We start from the raw sequence: 20866 nt of genomic DNA on the forward strand, positions 1-20866 counted from the left end.
TTGGTGGGTTATGTCTTTACAGACATTTGTCTATTTCATGTAAGTTGCTGAATTTATTGGCATGAGGTGCATAACATCTGTAGACTCTAGAGTGATGTCACCTCTCTCATTCTTGATATTGGTAATTTGTCTCCTATCTTTATTTCCACTTAGACTAGAAGATTATCAATTGTATTGCTCTTTTCCGAGGATAAGCTTTTGCTTCACTGATTTTCTTTATTGATTTTCTGGCTTATATTTCACTGATTTCTGCTTTCGTCTTCATTATTTCCTTTCTTCACCTTATTTTGAGTTGAATTTGCTCTTCGCTTCCTAGTTCCTAAGGTAAACTCTAAAGTCATTTATTGGAAAGCTTCCCTAATACAGACATTTCGTATCCTATGCTCACCACTAAGCACTGCTTTGGCTGCATCTCACAGGTTTTTGATATAATTGGTTTTCACTTCCTTCATTTCAAAATAGTTTCTAATTTCATATGTGATTCCTCCTTTGGCCCAGGAGTTATTTAGAAATGTATCATTTAGTTTCCAAATATCTGGGGATTTTTCAGACAACTTTCTGCTACCAATTTCTAATTTCATTATATTATTTAAAGAATGTACTTCGTATAACTTGAATCTCTTAAAATTTGAGACCTGCTTTATGGCCCAGGATGCGTCTGTGGTGGTGAATGTTCTGTGTGCATTTATAAAGAAGAAGGCTAACTTCGAGCAGGCCTCTTACCACACGACTTGTACACATGCAGATAAAAAGGATGCCGATCGGATGCCGGCAGAACATGCCGATAAAAAGGATGAACAAAGTGGTTCCCCAGATGCAATATTTCCACAAGAAAACGATTCTCTAACCACAAAGGACGTGCTCTTTTGTGACACTCAAAAAAGGGCATTCCTGACTCCTTTTTGACCTTTTCATCCCCCGCTAAAAGGATGGACAGAAAGTCCCTGGTGGATGTGGGTTCTGCACTAGGTCTGCTATGGGCTGGGCTCAATCTAAAGAAAAGGAAGGGAATGAACAGTTATTGGAGGCCTTCTCTGTGTAGCCTATTGCCATTTTACTATGTTGAATCTAACGTAGTAAGTTTTACCATTTCCATTTTATAGATGGGGAAATTGGATGTTCTAGTTCATTCTCAGGACTTGTCCAAGCTCACAAAGAAAATATTTGAACCCAGGTCTCTTGAAGCCAACTGAGCTCAATACAGAGGCACCAAGTCCCCACCACGTGCCAGACTCTACCCTCCGTGCTGGGGCGCAGAGAAACGGAGAGGCTCTGCCTGACAGGGGCCCCCAGGCCAGCGAGGCAAGCAGACATGGAAATAGGTTCTGTCAACGTGAGACATCGCTAAGTGTGCACGCAGGGTCTCCTGGAGGGCAGATGGTCAGTGCACGCTGCCCTTGCCCAGTCCAGGCCTGGGACCGCTCTTGCCTCTCCCAGTGGACGACAGGCTGAAAGAAGGTCATAATTCCAAGACACTTTGAAAGATGAGAAGCCCTGTGTCAATACAAGGAATCTAGAATCCAGAATCAGTGCTCTGGAGCCATGGCCCGGCTTCCTCTCCGTCCTTCTCCTCTCCCTCCCCCTCACTCCTTAAAGGAACACCGTTCATTAGCCAAACACCTCTCTACCAGTTTTTAAGACCTGGTCATTCTGGTTTTCTCACGTGGGAAACAGGATTTCAGCTAACCGCCAGAAGTTTTAAAAGGCAAACAGACATTGCCCTGACCCATCATTCGAGACAAGTGGCATCTGTTTTTTAGGCTACCTCAGCAGCTTTGGTCCAAACGCTCTTCAAAATGCTCCCTGACATCCTGAGTCTTCGACCTGAGAGCGTCCCCCAGCGGCAGGGCTCCTGTGGGCTGCTGAGGGCCAGGCCCTGAACTGCAGCTGGACGAACTGCGTCACATACTGGCCTTTAACAAGAGGCTGGGGCCCTGTGTCCCCAGGGCCGCGAATGCCGTGGTGACGCAAGGAGCAAGGAAAGAGAAGAGAAACAAAGATCTTGGATTACAGACACAGGAGGGTCCTTTGAAACAAATACTAAAAAGATCTCAGATGGGTCCCTTCCTACAGAGAGAGAGTTGCCCTCTGCACACACAGCAGGAAGCAGGGTGGCCACGTGGTTAAGAGGGGGACTCTGTAACGGGGGGGGGGGGGGGGGGGCGGGGGCTGGGTTCAAATCCTTGTGCACCACTGCAGGGTTAACTATTTTCTCTGTGGCTCAGTTTTCCTCACGGCAAACTGAGAGCGACGATAATAAAATGCCCCCTCAAGGTTGGTGGAAGTATTTAAGGATTTGATGAATGAACAGAGGTGAAACGGGAAGGCGCTTGGACCGCAGGCAGCAAGGCCGCAAGTGCTGTGACAAAATCCACGCTGGCCTCCCTCATCCCGCCTGGTCCGGGGTCCCGGTTCCCACAGCACCTGCCTCGGGGACTCCTGCCCTTGACTGTGCACACGCGCACACTCAGGCACACACTCAGAGAGGCACATGAACACTCGGGCACACACACACTCAGAGAGGCACGTACTCACACGCGCGCGCACACACACACACACACACACACACACACACACACAGCAGCAGCAAACACGCCGCCTCCCATCCTCCTTGAGCTCCTCCCTCTCCTAACTCCTCTGGATCTTTGAACAGGGCCTCTGTCCCGCTGCAGGCGCAATCCTTACCCTCCCTCCACCTAACTCTCCTCCCTTAAAACAATGGAAAGTTTTGTCTCTTAATAAACACCTTTCTAAGTGACCCTGGGCCCCTCCCCCCACCTCAGTCCTGGGCACCATTTTTGTATCTGAGAATGCTCTGCATTCACCTCCTTAGTCACGAACTCACCTGGGGACGACTCTTTCCCACAGTGTGCACCTCTTACTTCGTTTAGCATAGCGCCAGGCTCTCCCGGGCACTGAAGGCCTGGCTGGGGTTCAGACACAACTCATCCTTACTGGGCACCTTTTATGTGACAAGCACTCTGGGCAGTTTCATGTACCGTCTCACTTAATCATTATAAGCGTCTGATGACATAGGCTCAGAGAGGTGGAGAGGCTTTCCCCAGGTCACACAGCTACTGAGTGGTCAGACCAGGATTCAAACCCTACATTTAAATAAAGCCATAAGAAACCTGGACTCAGCTCCTGGGAACAGGTGGTACAATTCCCTCACTCTGTACCACGGTGCCCAGGGTGGGGCGGCGGTGGGGGTTGGGGGGGGGATCTTTTTTTATTAAGCAACCAGCATAGGTAATTTTAGTCTAATTCCAAACTAAACTAAAATGACTTGAAGTGTGTGTGTGATAGACACAGCAATCTTTTAATTTTTACATATGGGGGAAGGGCTGACCAGGTATGTAAAGGACTGTGTTTCCCAGGTAAGCTCTGGTTCCTCCAGACCATGAACCTTCCCTCCCTTCTGATCATAGCCTCTTCCCAGCACATAAATAGCTCAAAAGCCCTAAATAGCTGCCTTCTCTCATAGCTAACTTATAAATTAGAAGGGAACAAAAAGAGGAGGAGGAGGGAGCTAAAGGGGGAGAAAGAGAGAAGGAGAAAAGGGAGAAGAGAGGGAAGCTAGAGTGTTGACCTTTCTGCCCACTGAAATCCAGACTCTGTCCGGCCAGCGCTCCTCACGGCCATATGCCCTGACCAAGGTCTCTTCGTTTGATAATGCTAAGGACAACTTCTTTCCTTCCTTCCTTCTTTACTCTCTTCCTTACTTCCTTATTTTCTTTCTTTCTTTTTCTCTTTCTTTCTCTTTCCTCTCTCACTCTTTCTTTCCTTTTCTTTTTCTTTCTCTCTCCTTCCTTCCTTCCTTCCTTCCTTCCTTCCTTCCTTCCTTCCTTCCCTCCTTTCTGCTTGCTTTTGGTTATCAACTTTATTGAGAAATAACTTATGAACAATAAATGTGAAAGAGTTCTTGGACCCACTTCCAATGTGTGTGTGTGTGTGTGTGTGTGTGTGTGTGTGTGTGCACATGCATGTGAAGACTTCCCCACATCAACAAGCAATTCTGACACCAGCAGGGTGTCCAAGAACTCAACTCAACTGTGACACTATCTACCTGGTGATAAAAGTTTCAGTCCCACAGATGCCACTTCAGATGCCAATCCCAAGTCCAGGTTGTTACCTGTGCTTCTGACAAACTGGCTATAAATCAGGGGTTCCCATGACCCCTTCCTTGGATTTGATTAATGTGCTAGAACTGTTCACAGAACTCAGGAAAACCCATTTACTCACTAGATTACCAATATATTATAGGATACGCATCAACAGCCAGATAAAGAAACCCATAGGGTAAGGTCATGAGCAACGGCACTTCTGTCCTCGTGGAGCCTGGAGCCCAGCACAGTAGCACAGGGAAGCATCTCCAAACCCTGTCCTTGCAAAGTTTTTACGCAGGCTTCATCACTAGGCATGAATGATAAATGCACTGGCCATTGGTTCAACCTCCAGCCTCTCTTCCATCCCGGAAACCAGGGAGTAGAACTGAAAGTTCCAGCCTCACGGGCATGGTTGGTTCCTCCGGCAACCAGCCCCCATCCTTAGGTGCTTTACAAAAATCTCCTCATCCACATAAACCCAGTTATGGTAGAAAGGGGCTTGTTATAAATAACAAGACACCCATTTCACCTTTGTGGCTCTGACGCTTTTCAGGAACTGAGGACAAGAGCCCAACCAAGTATTATAGCAGAAGATGTCCCCATTGCTTTATGGCTCGGGAAATTCTGAGGGTTTGGGGAGCTGAGTCAGGAACTGTAAATAAGCAATATATTTTGGTCACCTGAATGACCAAATATATATCTGTCTTACAAGTCACAATACTATAAAATTATACCTATTTAAAGGTCAGATCAGGGCGCCTAGGTGGCTCAGTCATTTAAGCATCTGACTCTTGACTTGGGCTCAGGTCATGATTTCACAGCTCATGGGTTCGAGCCCTGTGTTGGGCTCTGTGCTGACAGCATGGAGCCTGCTTGAGATTCTCTCTCCAACTCTCTTTGCCCCTCCCCCACTCACTCTAGCGCTCTCCCTCTCAAAATAAACATTAAATAAATAGATATAGATAGATAGATAACAGATCACTGCCATTACTCTAAAATTTCTCATCTCCCTCTATAGCTCATCCCCCCTATTTCTCATCTCCCTCTATAGCTCATCCCAAGCCCTATTTTCTATCTACAGTTTGCATTTTATGTAACTGGAATATTAATTATGTACCCTTTTTGCCTGGCTTGTTTCACTCAACATAATGTTTCTGATTCACTCATAGTGTTGTGTGTATCAGTCGTTCAGTCTTTTATATTGTTGACTAGTACTCCATTGTATGGATGTAACACAATGTGTTCGTCCATTCACCTGCTGATGGGTATTCTGGTTTGTTTCAAGTCTTTGACCATGGTGAGTAAAGCTACTACGAATATACACGTACAAGTATTTGTGGGGTCATATTTTTTTGTTTCCTTTGGGTAAATGTTAGCAGTACCATGGCAGAGGTGTATAATGCACATTTAACTTTTTAGGAACACCCAAACAGTTTTTGAAAGTGGTTGTACCATTTCACACTCCTGCCGGCAGGAGTACGAGAGTTCTATTTGTTTCACAGCCTCGCTAACACCTCGTGTTCTCAGTCTTTTCAGTTTTTAGCCATTCTAGTGAGTGTGGAGTGATAAGATCCTCCTTTTTCTCTTCTCTTTTCTTTTCCTTTCCTTTTCTCTTCTTTTCTCTTTTCTCTTCTTTTCCTTTTCTTTCCTTTCCTTTCCCTTTTCTCTTCTCTTCTTTTCTCTTCTCTTCTCTTTTCCTTTCCTTTCCTTTGCTCTTTTCTCTTTTCTCTTCTTTCCTTTCCCTTTTCTCTTCTTTTCTCTTTTCTTTTCCTTTCCTTTCCTTTCCTTTGCTCTTCTTTTCTCTTCTTTCCTTTCCTTTTCTTCAGGGGCTTGCCCACTCTCCTCCACATTGTCTTAGCAAGTCTTTGACTTTCTCCCCTCACTCCCCTTTGCTGGCCACCTACTTCTACCCCGTGACCTGCAGATGGGACGCTGGTATTCTCCAAAGCTTGGGTCCCAGCCTCCTCAAGGCATGATCTCTTGGCCAGCCATTTCCCTCATATTCTCAGATCTCCTCTCTGCCTTTATCCCTGAGATCCAGGCCTGCATTTCCTGTGGCCCCCAGATGTCACCACAGGGACGTCACATGGGCACATCCATCTCAAAATGACCAGAAGTAAACATACTGTTACCTATCCCTTCCTCAAACCTGTCCCTCACCCTGAGGAATTCACAGTTTCCATTATTGTGTCCTGAACAAACCACCATATAGATCTTACATTTGCCTCCAAATTAATCTATAAGCTTAATGAAATTCTGAGAAAAATATCAATATTCAAGAATAGTTAAGACAGTTTGAATAAGAAAATTATGGGGTCGCCAGGCCCTTGCTACGAACTGATTGTAACACAAATGTCACAGTGTGCAGTGATAGACAAAGAGCCAGAAGTCAGTCCCATGTATTAGAAAAACTTGATATACAAGCTGATTACATATCCATCGGGGTAAGGACAGACTGACTGCTCACTAAATGGTACTGGCACAACATGGCAAATGTAAAATTAGATCCCTATTTCACACCGTACACAAAAACAAATTCAAGATGGTTTGAATACCTGGGGGTAAAAAGTAAAAGAGAAAAGTTTTAGAACAAAATATAGGAAGACTATCTTTCAGACACTAGAGTAGCACAAGATTTCTTAGGCACAAATCTTTAAAAAGCACAAGCCACGAAGGATGTCATTGATAAATCTGATTTCAACTAAAAGGTAAAGCTTCTGTACACAAAAGACAACACAAGCAGAATAAGGGCCACAGTTTGTGAAATATATTTGCAACCTACATAAAGGTCAGAGGATGGCCATCCACAATATATAAATAACTCTTCAAAATCAACAAGAAAAACACAAGTCAAAGGAAGGTGGACAAAGGATTTGAAACAGAAATTCCCAAAGATGGAAACACGAGCACATGCCAAGAAAAATGTGTTCAACCTCACTAGCTACCAGTCAGGACAAGGTGTGTTAAAACAAAGAGATATCATCAGACTGGCAAAAATTGTACAGTTTGGCAACGCCGGGCGTGGGGGTGATGAGGTTAAAAGAGAATTCTCAAATCCTGCTGGTGGGCATGCAAGCTGGCGCACATATTTCCACGCAATTCCATTTCTTGGCATATTCTTTGGACACACTGTGTACATGAGTCAACAGATCCAGAGCTATTTTATGCGTCATTATTCATAACAATAAAAAACTGGACACAGCCTACGTGAGTATCACCAGAAGAATGCATACGTTACAGTAATACACAGGGACACTCCACAGCAGCAAAAATGAATGAACCAGAGCCTTCTGTGTCAACACGGGCAAATCTCAGAAATCTACCGTTGGGCAAATAAGCAAGCTGCAGAAAATCTGCAAAACATGACTTATGCAGTTACAAAGCATGCAAGACCATCTACGTGCAGATTTGTGACTCCTACTTAGTCGCAGGAGCCCTATCCCTCTGTTTTCCTGGCACGGTGTTCAATACACGGGAGGTGTCTGGCGAAGGTTTACAAAGTAAAGGAATACATGCCCGAAATAACTTAATCACACAACCGTGGCCGTCAAGTGAAGGAGCAGAGAGAGGAGACACTGGAATCTTTGTGCACTAATTACGTGTGTGTGTGTGTGTGTGTGTGTGAGGTGGGGACTGTAGAAAGTATCGACTGGCCCCAGCTGCTATGGAGGAAGATTCTAAAGGTTCTCCTTTAGGCGCTGGAAATCTACACAACCTGGGGGAGCTGGGGAAGGTGAGAAGCATTTGGAGAAGGGTGGAGCCTAGCACGCTTGTGTGCACACACGAAAGATCAAAGAAGCAATAGAAAGAAAAGCAACACATCCAGTGCCCCGGTAAACCCGACTTTATATAACACGCAGCCACCTGATTCATGAGAGACTTGTAAGAAAGCAAACAGCCAAAGCATGTTTCTGTGGGTCTGGCCTGGCAGCAGCTGTGAAAGCAGAAGGTCCCTCCTCCCCCTGGAGTGTCTGCCGTGCGGCGCTGTCATGGGGCACGGCATCCCAGTGCCACGCTCTGCTCGGAGCTCTCGCGTCCCCCCCCCGTCCCTCCTGGGCCCTGTGGCTTTTAGCTTCCACCCCCTCCTGCCAGCTCCGGTCTGTGCCAGAGGCGGCAGGTGGACACCCATTCTGTAATTATCACCATGGCCAGGCGTCTGGGACCTTTCCCTCGTCACCCAGTGATTCATCTGTGACGCTCATTGATGATCCTGTGCCGCTCGGTCCAAGACGGGCCCATCAGAAAGTCGGAAAAGGAGAAACCACAGCATCGCTGCAAATCACCGCTTCGTGCATAACTGAACTACACTTCTGTCATCCTTTCAGGCGTTTCGAGTCATTTACAAAGACAAATGGATACCATGCGGTAGCCCTCTAATTAGAAGGGCTTCCCCACAAAAGGATTTTTGGAAGATACGCCTAACACTGCTGCTCAGTGAGTGCTGTCACCAATCCCCGTAATTGTGTGGATCATTCAAGCTCCCAGAGAGGACGCCCAGCCGAACTCCGGGTGCTCAACCTGCTTTCCCAAAAAACATCACCCGCCCCCGACACGAGTCCAGGGCGGAGTGAAGAGAGAAACAGCAGGTGAAGATCTTGAAAGTTGGGATCTGCGTGGGTCAGTGACTCCCCCCGGGTACCGCCCACTCTCTGTCACCCCAGTCGATGCACCGGTCCCTCCCTTGAACACGCACGTTCACAGTGGGGGGGGGGGGCATCCGCTCCAGATCCTGAGTCTCCTTCCCAAAAGTCCGACATCCAGCAGAGGACATGGGGATCAGGCAAAGTGTGATCAGGGAGAGGGAAGGAAGAATTTCCAAATCCACCGAGCTTGCCATAGGTGAGGGCAACGGAAGGGTAGTACTTGCCTCTTTTAAAAGCGACGGCAACACCTGAGAATCGTCCCAAATGGCAAAATGTCCTCACCCAGACAACCAGCTAAGCATTTAAAAATCACCCTGTGAATTTTTATCGGCTTGCATATCCAGGTCCCACAGGAGGCCAGACAGGCAGGCAGTGAGTCAGCACTGACAAACAGCTTTGGGTGGGGAGAACGTTGCTTATCTTTTTTTAATTTTTTTTTTAATGTTTACTTATTTTGGAGAAAGAGACAGAATGCGAGTGGGTTAGGGGCAGAGAGGGAGGGAGACGCAGAATCCGAAGCAGCTCCAGGCCCTGAGATGTCAGCACAGAGCGCGACGCGGGGCTCGAACTCACAAGCCACGAGATCATGACCTGAGCCGAAGCCGAACGCTCAACCGACTGAGCCCCCGAGACGCCCCGAGAACATTGCTTATCTTTAGAGAGGTTCATTTGCTCACAGTGCACACCAGAACTGATCCTGTTTTTCATGATATGAAAAGAGGTTTGTGAATCTGTTACGGGTAAGGGTTAGGGCCTGCTGTTGTTATAATCACTCCTGCCAACATAAATTCCTGAAGGTCTTAACTGCATCCTGGTTGTTTGTCTTTTTTTCCCTTCCTTTAACTTAAAACCACCTGACACTATCTTGTCCATTTATTTTCTTGACTATCTGCCTTTAGAGATTAATTTGATGTGCTGGTGAAAGCAGCCCCGTTAATCTATTTTAGAGACTCGGACCACTGCTCTTGGACTAATTATTTTGTACCCAAATCCTCACCTTTATTTGTATACGGCAGAACAGTTCGTTGGCCCTCACCGTATTCAACCATACTGGCCTTTAATTCTTCCTTCATTTACTAACAGGCCTCTTAGAACCTGTACACTTGCTACTCAGAAATGTCAACTAAAGTCCACATAAATAATCCCACCACAGTAAATAATCAGTGGAGGAAATCCAGCACAATTATAATCTCTTACTTTATAATCACTAGGAAAGCTAACTTGATCGAGGGTCCCATTAGCAATGAGGGAGAATATTATTTGCTACAAACACCTGAATCTTGTTAAGATGAAATCTTACTGAATTTACAAACTGTGAGGTTTGTTTTTTAATTGTGACTCCCTTTGCTAAAGATACAGAAGTCCAAAAGCCAAGTGTCAAATTGCCTTTAATTCGTGTTCTTTCTTCCGTCCAGATAAGTCTAAACACAGGAAGAGAATGTGGCACTATTTATAACTGGGGTTGATCAGCTTTTCAAACATGATCATTCATTCTGAATGTAATGAAAAAAGAAAAGGTCATAAAATCACAATCAGACATTCGAAAATGCCAACCATTTAATTTTTTTTAACATTTATTCATTTTTGAGAGAGAGAGAGACAGAGCGTGAGTGGGGGAGGGGCAGAGAGAGAGGGAGACACAGAATCTGAAGCAGGCTCCAGGCTCTGAGCTCTCAGCACAGAGCCCGGCGCAGGGCTCGAACCCACGAACTGCGAGACCGTGACCTGAGCCGAAGTCGGACACCCAACCGATTGAACCACCCAGGCGCCCTGAGAATGCCAACCACTTAAAGGTCTGCTGTCCTTTAAAGCCTGTATGTCCTCCATCATGTGTTTTTAAAAAACAACAACCATTAATTACTGGGGGAAAAGCATCCAAAGCAAGACCCATGGGGCTCTTCCTATAATAGCAGCTCCTTCTTTCCTTGTGTCACAATTATTGCTGTCATCATCATTTTCACCATTTTCACGGTTATTCTGCTTCTAAGAGTGTGCAGTAAAGAATTTCACTTGCCCAGAAAGAGGGCTAGTCTCTGCCCTCAGCTCCTGGAGGGTTCTAAGCTCTTAGAATGTCCGCTTGATAAAAGTGTCTTTGTTTACCTGGGGGCCTTGGGCCATGCTGGAGAGTCTAACAAGGTGACTTAGGGTGGGGGCTTTGGGTCATCTGATGTCAGCTCATTATACCAAGGGACTGGAGACTGAAGTCGGCCACGTGGGCAGTCTACTGTGTCTCTGTGGCCAAGTCCCAATAAAACCTCTGGGCGTCAAGGCTCAGGTGAGTTTCCCTGGTTGCCAATACTCTGAACACATTGTCACACATCAGAGCTGAGAGAATCAATACTCTCCAGGACTCCGCCAAAAAAGGACAGCTGGAGACTCTGTGTTTGGAACTTTGCTGGACTATGCCCCACATACCCTTCCCTTGGCTGATTTTCATCTGTAACCACCGACTGTACAAAAATGAAATTATGGGCATAGAAACTCTCAGGGAGTGCCATGGGTCCTTCCGGAAAATTATGAAACATTAGTATGGTCTTAGTGACCCCTAAACTTACCATTGGTGTCAGAAGTGAGGATGGGCTTATAGACTGCTCCCTAACTTTGCAGAGTGCTGAATAAAGACCAAAAAAGAAATGCAGAAGTTTGCTCTATGACTGCATGCCTTTGGAAAGTTTACCTAACCCTTCTGGGTTGATTTTCCTCCATGAAGACAATCTCTTTTTTTTTTTTTTTAATGTTTATTTTTGAGTTGGGGGGGAGGGTTCAAGAGAGAGGGAGACACAGAATCTGAAGCAGGCTCCAGGCTCTGAGCTGTCAGCACAGAACCCAATGTGGGGCTCAAACTCACAAACCATGAGATCATGACCTGAGTTGAAGTCGGACGCTTAACTGGCTGGGCCACCCAGGTGCCCCTCCACGAAGACCATCTTAATCAGATTTAAAAATATTCCAGAGAGGAGCTTGGGCTGGCCTAGTGAGAATTCACAGAAAGGCAGTGAGAAATAGAGCACAGGGTATAGACTCAAATATGGGTCCAAATGCTAGGTCCAGCACAACCTGGCTTCTTGTCCCTGGGCAGAGGGGTCCTGGTGCATAAAAAGCCCTCGTGAAAGTGTGCGATCAACTGGCATACTGGGATCAAAATCCTTTTGGCTACTTGGAAAAGTTATTCTTCTTTCTGATTAGTAAACCCCAATCCTCTATTACTCACCTGCCTAATTACACTAAAACATAGTAAGGCTCTCCTAGCCAATGGCTACAACCACTAGAATGTCATTTGCATTGATTTCAGGCTTACTTCGAAAGCTCCCAGTTCTCTCACTGTTCAGAAACATTGTTCTCAAGGTGACAGCTTCCAAAGGGCGTATTTCAACTCATTCATCCAGCATTCAAGCTCTCTTCCTCATCCCAGCTCCAAATTGCAGTCTTTTTGGAGGAAACCCCATGAGAGCCCGGAAGAAAAGGTTCCTCTGCAGGTGGGCACTATGACCCATTTAAACAGAGTGAAATGGCCACTTCCTTGGATTTATCACGTATGGATCCCCTGAAATCACATTCCATTTGGCAATTTGGTAACTCACTTAGAGAACCATGGGATAAGCAGACACCGTGGCAATTCTGTCCTTTTATTCTGATTTTAATACCCTTTAAGCACTTAATTCTCACCATAGTTAACTGTGAACTTAAGAGAGGCTGTTTTTTTTGTTTTTTTTTTAAATGTTTGTTTATTTATTTTGAGAGAGAGAGAGAGAGAGAGAGAGAGAGCATGAGTGAGGGAGGGGCAGAGAGACAGAGAGGGAGAAAAAGAATCCCAAGCAGGCTCCACGATATCAACACAGAGCCCAACACGGGGCTCCATCTCATGACCTTGAGATCATGACCTGAGCTGAAATCAAGAGTCAGACGCTTCACCGACTGAGCCACTCAGCTGCCCGAGAGACTGTTTTTTAAATGGGCACACAGGTTCACCGCTTTATTGAAGTCCCTAGATTAGTTACAGGCACATAGATGTTCAACAAACATTTGCTGAGCAAACGAAAATGCCAAGGTGTGTGTCCTCTAGTCGCACACAGCCTGTGTTGTAAATACCCAGTTTATATTTTGTCTCCACTGCAATCAGCTCAGAAGAGGAGCTCCGAGGGCTTCCGTGCACCTCCACGTAGACGTAACTGAGCCATATTCTGCAGGACAGGTTGAAATGCTAAATGGAGACAGAGCTGATGTGAGCAGGATAAGTTAACAATGGCGCCCACAGAAGTTGGTCAGAAAAGCAAGATGGAGTCACCATGATACCTCAGAGAAAGGAGATCCCACCTTCTTCCCATTGACACGGGGAGAACAACCAAGCAGGCCCGACTTTTGAGAAACGCCGGTCAATTTCTATTTGCCAACCATGATTACACATCCATTTCCTGCACTATCCTGGTTCCATGACATTTCCATGACCCAGACGATTACCGGAACCCAATGAGAGGCCTCTCACCACCTACTCACAGACTTAGTCATCCTGCATGAAACCCTGACGCATATCGACCTACGGACTCTGATTGCTGAAATCATATGTAACATCGTAACCTCTCTTTCAAATAATGAAATAAATGCACAGAAAAAAAAATATGATGTTTATCAGAGAGCAATGGCACAGCCACTGTCAACTATAAAAAGAGATGTTTAGGGGCGCCTGGGTGGCGCAGTCGGTTAAGTGTCCGACTTCAGCCAGGTCACGATCTCGCGGTCCGGGAGTTCGAGCCCCGCGTCGGGCTCTGGGCTGCTGGCTCAGAGCCTGGAGCCTGTTTCCGATTCTGTGTCTCCCTCTCTCTCTGCCCCTCCCCCGTTCATGCTCTGTCTCTCTCTGTCGCAAAAATAAATAAACGTTGAAAAAAAAAAATTAAAAAAAAAAAAAAAAAAAGAGATGTTTACAAGTACACTGACTGGACTGACAAGTCCCCTAACAGATGGTAAGACAGAGCCCTCGAGCCCGTATTAAATACATTTTCTGTCCACCATATCAGTACAAGGGAAGTGCTCCTATGTGACCCTAAGATTTGAAAACCATGCAGTGTAAGAGTGAGAAATAAGAAAAGAAGCTCTTTTCTAGCCCGGCTAACTGGCCCCAACACCTTACCTCAGAGTTCTATGATGCCCACCCGGCTGTCACTACTGATCACTCAAACCCATGTAAGAACCAAGATTAAATTACTCCTTCTCTTCTTGCATTCTATAGAAACCTTATTTTTCTACATTTGAATCGGCTCTATTTTAATGGCAGCCACATCAGAAATGGCACTTACTCAAGGGGAAAAAATTAAAACACCATTCTTACCAATCAATCACAAACACCACAAACGGTGTGGTGACGACAATTATGTTGCTATGTTTTGAAGGGTCCGAGTCAGGGGCGCCTGGGTGGCGCAGTCGGTTAAGCGTCCGACTTCAGCCAGGTCACGATCTCACGGTCCGTGAGTTCGAGCCCCGCGTCAGGCTCTGGGCTGATGGCTCAGAGCCTGGAGCCTGTTTCCGATTCTGTGTCTCCCTCTCTCTCTGCCCCTCCCCCGTTCATGCTCTGTCTCTCTCTGTCCCAAAAAATAAATAAACGTTGAAAAAAAAAAAAAAAAAAGAAGGGTCCGAGTCAGAAAAGATGTGCGCATCAAGGGTCCACAGCTGGGAATGTGAACCGAAACTGGGAAAATACAAGTTCTTTTCTGATTAGCCAGGCTCCCACATAAAATGAAACCGTGGGCCCAAAGCATGTGACATGAAATTAGCACATTCTGTAAGGTGTACTCTTCAAATTGAATAATTCAAGAATATCATCCTTGATGAACTGGGGCATTTTGCATGTTTAATATGTAATGGAGAAGTATTACCTTATAAAGAACCAGACTCACCTAGCATGCTTACCCTGACTTCTCCAATTATTAACTACATTACCTCGAGCAAGTGACAAAGCCCTTCTATGTCTCAAATTCCTTACCCGGTAACAATTCCTCAACCTCACAGCTTTGTTGGGAAGAAGAAATAAGTTAATACATGTAATCTATTTAGATCAGTCCCTCGCATATGCTTAATTATTCACCTATTATTATTGTTACCGCTAAAAATATTATCAGTGCAAAACCATCAGAGAGGAGGAAACGGAGGCTCAGACAAGTTGAGAGAATTGCTTAAAGTCACACACACATAGTGCTGGTGTTGACATAACACTCTGGTCTTGAAGTCCAGTCTTCCCACCACCCACCCCACCTCTGCAAAGAGGCTATAAATAAATATCCCCGAATCAGCAACGACATCTTCCTTACATTTCTAACTTCAAAGTGACATAGAATTGTATGTAAAATCCTTTGATCAAAAAATAGCACCTCCAGAGAGGACCATTTTAAAAAGAACATCATTAATTGGTAGGCACTTAGTTGAGATAGGACAAAGTCCTTTAATGTCCTAAATGTGTTGTCACGTAGTTTAGGAAGCCAGACAGGGGGGAAAGAAAGAGCACAAGATCAGGTGTCAGAAACTCGGGGTTGAATCCTCCCTTTACTCACTGCTGTGAACTCACAGACAAGATAACCCAACTTCCTTCTTCAAGTGCTTGTGAGGGTTAGATAAGATAACGCTTGTTACTGCAATGCGAACTCCAGAGCTTTGGAAAAATAATAAGCTGTGGTTTTATCGTCACAAGGCAGGTGCCAACCTTTTCTGAAATGACCCTTTAATGGATGAGTGAACTTATCTGCAGTTCCTTAGCATTTCACACCATTTCCATCTCCAGAAACCATGAGCTAGAGAACACACAGATGTTCGCTTGTCAACTCCACTGCCTTTCCTACTTTCTTCCTTTAGAACTCCAAAGAACATCCAAATATTACCTGCTTTCATCTCTTAAACCTCCTTATAAAAACCAGATGAGGAATACTTTTGTTCTGGGGGAAGCAAGACTCATCGTCTTCACTTAACTGCCTGGCTGTTCGCAAGTGTGAACATTTTGCTTCCCAGATATTCCAACAACTGGAGGCGAATAGGGCCCATGAAAGTGCAACCTTTCTTACCTAACTACCAGAACCTGAACTGTCCCCCTGGGACAAGAAGTAAAGAAGGTTAATGATTCAGTGAGTAACTGACATGTCTACACCTACTAGTCTAGATCCACTCTTGGCAGCTACCCTACCCCTCCCAAATAACACGTTAATTCAGTGACACAATCCGTCACCTTTCTGATGACTAAATCCTAATGACCTAATGACTAAAGCCTACTATTCTTGTCTAACCTTTCACAACAATTTAATGTAAGTTTCCAAATAGCTTCTTATTTTAACCCTTATGTTAATTCCCAAAGTAATTATAAATCAAGAAGCTCTTTTCCCAAAAGAGTTCACGGTGAGGTTGCTTGCCTCCATCCTGTCCTTGCTTCCAGAAGGCCTCTAATCAAAGTATCAACTCTTCAAGGAATTTAGAAAGTCAAAATCTTAAAAAAAAAAAAAAAAAAAAAATCTCTCCAGTAGAAAGCTGTCCAAATAGTGACATTTTGAGTAGCCCCCTTGTTCCGTACACGCACATATCGCCGAAAAAAATCTGGTTTGCAACCTGGTCACTCCACAGTGAGACCCGCCAATGGACAAGCTGTGCTCACACTACAACAGATTCAATCAGCTTACTGGCTCCTAACACTCAAACGTGGACACACTGCCAAAAGTTAGCAAAGACAAATAAAAACAGAAAGAAAAAAGGTGAGATTCAGAGAAGACAGAGACGATGCAGAGAACCGAAAAATCTTAAAAGCAAAAACAAAGAAATCAAACATTTGATTAATATTCCCAAAGAGAAAAGAAATGCATCCACAAAACAAGAAATATGCAAACAGAAAATGCACCCACAAAACAAGAAATACGGAAACAAAATAGTGAACAGAGATCAAGAACGTGCTCTTGAATATTAAAAATAACACAGCTGAAATTTTAAAATATCAGTAAAAAGACTGGAAGATAAAGTCAGAGATATCTTCCAGAAAGTAGAACAAAAAATCAAGGAGATGGGACAACAAAAGGAAAAAGATAAGAAATTAGAGGCTCCATCCAGGAGATGTAATATCTATATAACAGGAGAGACAGTATTATAGGATACTAAGGAAGAAATTAATAAAAATCATAATAAATAAATAATAAATAATAATTTTTTAAGAGCTGAAAGACATAGGTCTTCAGACTAAAAGAGCTTGCAAAGTACCCAGCCATGAATTAAAAATGGACCTACACTGGGGCACCTGGGTGGCTCAGTCAGTTAAGTACCCAACTTGAGCTCAGGTCACGATCTCACAGTTTCTGAGCTCAAGCCCCACGTTGGGCTCTGTGCTGATGGCTCAGAGCCTAGAGCCTGCTTAGGATTCTGTGTTTCACTCTTTCTCTGCCCCTTCCCCTCTCGTGTTCTATCTCTCTTTCTCTCTCAAAAATAAATAAGCATTAAAAAAAAAAAAAAAGAGGACCCACACTAAAGCATATCACTGTAAAATTTCAAGGTAAGGAGATAATCCTAAAAGTTAATTGAGGGGGGAAATACAGGTCACATACAAAGGTCTGAGAATGGAAGTGACATCAGACTTTTTAATACTAGAAATGACAAAATTTCTAGTATTAAGGTGATGCCTTAAATTTGAGGGTTTTTGTTTGTTTTCTTAAGTTTATTTATTTTGAGAGAGAGAGAGAGAGAGAGACAGAGCGAGTAGGGGAGGGGCAGACAGAGAAGGAAAGAAAGAATCCCTAGCAGGTTCTACACTGTCAGCACAGAGCCCTACATGGGACTCAATCCCATGAACCATGCAATCATGACCTGAGCCAAGATCAGGAGTTGGACACTTAACCGAAAAGCCACCCAGGTGCCCCTTAAAATTGAGTTTTAATAATGACTTTTATCCCAGAATTCTATGCCATCCAAACTATTCATCAAGATGCATTTTCATACATGTAAAGATTCAAAAAATTTACCTTCTATTCATCCTTTCCCAAAAAGCTACTAGATGAGGTACTCCCACAAAAATGAGTAACACTGAGATTTAAGAAACAAAGCATCTAACAAACAGAACAGCAGTGAACAGAAATCTCAGTACAGTTAGCTACTCAGTAGATCCAGAGAGTAACTCCTCCAGATTGTTTCACAGGAGTGTCAAGAGGAAAGTCTGGGGTGGGGGCATAGTAATGATGGGTTTGAGCATACAGAAAATATACTACATGTTTGACAAAGATCTTGGAGAATTCAACAAAAAGTAGCAATAGGTACTAGACAAGATAAAAGACAAGATAGTTATCAATTCCAGGAAAAACAAAGGGTTATACCACAAAGGAGCCATGGTCATATTTCACTGTTTGGCTTAGCCCTGAAAAATATTTCTTTAAATCATAATAGTATAAACCTTGACCACTGATTCAACAAAATACTGGTCAATAACTTTATTAAGGGGATGGGAGAAAATAAATTTTGCAGATAGTGAAAGAACTACCATATTTCCCCTTAAGCCACTAAATGAAAAAAAAAATAGTAAATGAATATTTGGGGATATAAGAATAAATAATAGGAAAACAGCCTATACAAATATATATATATATATTTGTATATACATATATATATGTATATACACATACATCCTGTAATACATATATATACAAATATATAAATCCTGTAATACATATATATACGAATATATAAATATAAAATATATACCTTTAGGAAGAGGAACTCAGGGATGGGAAAGGCAATGTTATTTTTTCTTTATAAGCCTAATTGTATCTTTGGCTTTCAAAACTATAAATATATATTACATTAATTAAAAAATATATTTAATAACTTTAATTTTTAAAATTAAAATTAAAAATCTCTGAGTGTGAGATGCAATCAACGTAAAGGAAACAGAAATTGTAAGATCGAAGCTCAAATAAGCACTTGGCCTCAAGCCAAATGATCATAAAACACCCTAGTCATTTAAATCTTACACACTTTTGTGAAAAAAACATCTAATGAATCTCCTAATTTTTCTGATTGATCACAGGAACAAATGAAAAGGACTTCAATTACCAATCTTTTTCATAACTGATCAAATCCTCAATTTCTCTACTGTTTGTACCTTTGCTCTTTGGAGTATATATGAAATGCTTTGGTCTAATCAAACTAATATCCATTGTTCTTTACGCTAATATTTATACACTTGATGATAAATATACAAACAAGGCATAAAATTTCTTCTTCCAATAAAAGTAATTCTTTTGAATGACAGAATTTGCTTTTAGTGTCTCAAAACTGCATATCTATACACTAAAAGAATGTATTCTCCAGTTATAAATCTGAGGCTTTTGCTAAAATGATTCCAAACCCTCTCACGAGTACCTTTGAATTTGGTTTTTATATAAAAACAAGCAACACACCCAGTTCCATTTGTTTTGAGCCTTCCTGAACCAGACATGCTTCGACACACACTTAAGGAAGTTTAATACTGCACTTCACTTGCGGATAGTAACTTCTGCTTAGTATACACATAACCAAACCCATGAAGTGCTGTTTAGCTTTAAAAATACACAGACTGATTTCATAACAACGATTTCAAACACAGCATTTAGGAAAAGTGACTCGTTTACCTCTGTTGGTTTGTAGCAGTCTACAAGAGCTTCCTAGAAGAAAACACACAGAAGGTAAGTTTGATTACCTTAAAATTCAGTATCATTTAAAAAGTGAAATTAGGGGAGCCTGGGTGGCTCAGTCGGTTAAGCGTCCGACTTCAGCTCAGGTCACGATCTCACGGTCCGTGAGTTCGAGCTCCACGTCGGGCTCTGTGCTGACAGCTCAGAGCCCGGAGCCTGCTTGGGATTCTGTGTCTCCCTCTCTCTCTGACCCTCCCCTGTTCATGCTCTGTCTCTCTCTGTCTCAAAACAAACAAATAAACAAAAACATTAAAAAAAAGTGAAATTAAAAGTCCTTTTATCTGTATGGTATTCTCCTAAACATGGGCAACCCAGATTTCATAGCGACAATCTAGAATCGCACCTCATTTCAGCAGCTGTTGCTCATCTTGAAGATATCAAAAGTTGTACCTTCCTGCGCAGGACTGCCTGGAACCCGTCAGAACACAAACGCATACCTCTCCTCTGGGCTACCAACTTGGTTAATAATAAACTGTGTATACTGAAGTTGAGACAGCCTGTGGGAAGTGGTAATAATCACCCTGGACATGGAAAGCCGGGCACCCGGCTGCGATTCAACCACAACTCACCTTGTCACACCTCTGCAGGTCTCAGTGTCCTTGCCTGGAAACCAAAGCGGGTGGCCTGATGGTAGCTAAAGCCCCTTTCAAGTCCTCTATTTTATTGTTTTTAGTTTATTTATTTTGAGAGAGAGAGAGAATGAGCTTGAGTGGGGGAGCAGAGGGGGAAGAGAATCCCAGGCAGGCTCTGTGCAGTTAGAGCAGAGCCCGATCGATGTAGGTCTCAAACTCACGAACCATGAGATCATGACCTGAGCTGAATTCAAGAGTTGGATACTCAACCGACTGAGCCACCCAGGCACCCCAAGTTCTCAATTTAAAAAAAAAAAAACCTTTTTTATGTCACTATATTTTCTATAGAACTGGTGCCTGTTCTGTATTCTTTTAATTTTCATAACTAGATGCTATCATTTCCCAGCTAAATTTACCAACAACAAATAATCATTAAACTGAGACTTTTCACCACTCAAGGGACTGGTAATTATTAACACATTGAACACATTAATACATTAAAATATGCCCTTTAATTGCCTTTAGAGATCATCTGCCATTGGTGATAACCAACAGCCATTAACAGTAATTATCAGTGAACATTAAGAGTAATGACAAGCCAAAAGTTAATTGGCTTTCGAAACTCCCAAATGCAGATTTTAAAATGATAGATTTGACCTCCTGGGGAAGGGAAATAATGTTGTATTGCTCTGGACTAAGGAAACATGGGACATCTATCCATGGTTGTACTAGAATGCTAACAGGTGAATATCCTCTAATAAAAGAGAATGATGTTGTAAACGATCTTTTCTAGAACTCTCATTTCATGGGTGATATAATCCAGAACCGTGAGACCAGAGTCCTGGGCTTGGATCCTCCAGGTCTGGCTC

General features: G+C 43.4%; 1 protein-coding gene across 1 annotated transcript in view; it reads right to left on the bottom strand.

Moving 5' to 3' along the window:
• Window positions 1–20866, bottom strand: part of PPP1R14C (protein phosphatase 1 regulatory inhibitor subunit 14C) — an 88169-nt gene that overhangs the window by 8918 nt on the left and 58385 nt on the right. Inside the window, exon 3 of the mRNA XM_047103197.1 lies at window positions 19363–19395. Within this exon, the coding sequence (XP_046959153.1) occupies window positions 19363–19395 (33 nt within the window). The remainder of the gene's footprint in view (window positions 1–19362; window positions 19396–20866) is intronic.

This window comes from Lynx rufus, unplaced genomic scaffold (genome assembly GCF_022079265.1).
Source record: "Lynx rufus isolate CCGP_SWC_20201006 ecotype Redwood Valley unplaced genomic scaffold, mLynRuf1.p SCAF_6, whole genome shotgun sequence".
Classification (NCBI taxonomy): domain Eukaryota; kingdom Metazoa; phylum Chordata; class Mammalia; order Carnivora; family Felidae; genus Lynx; species Lynx rufus.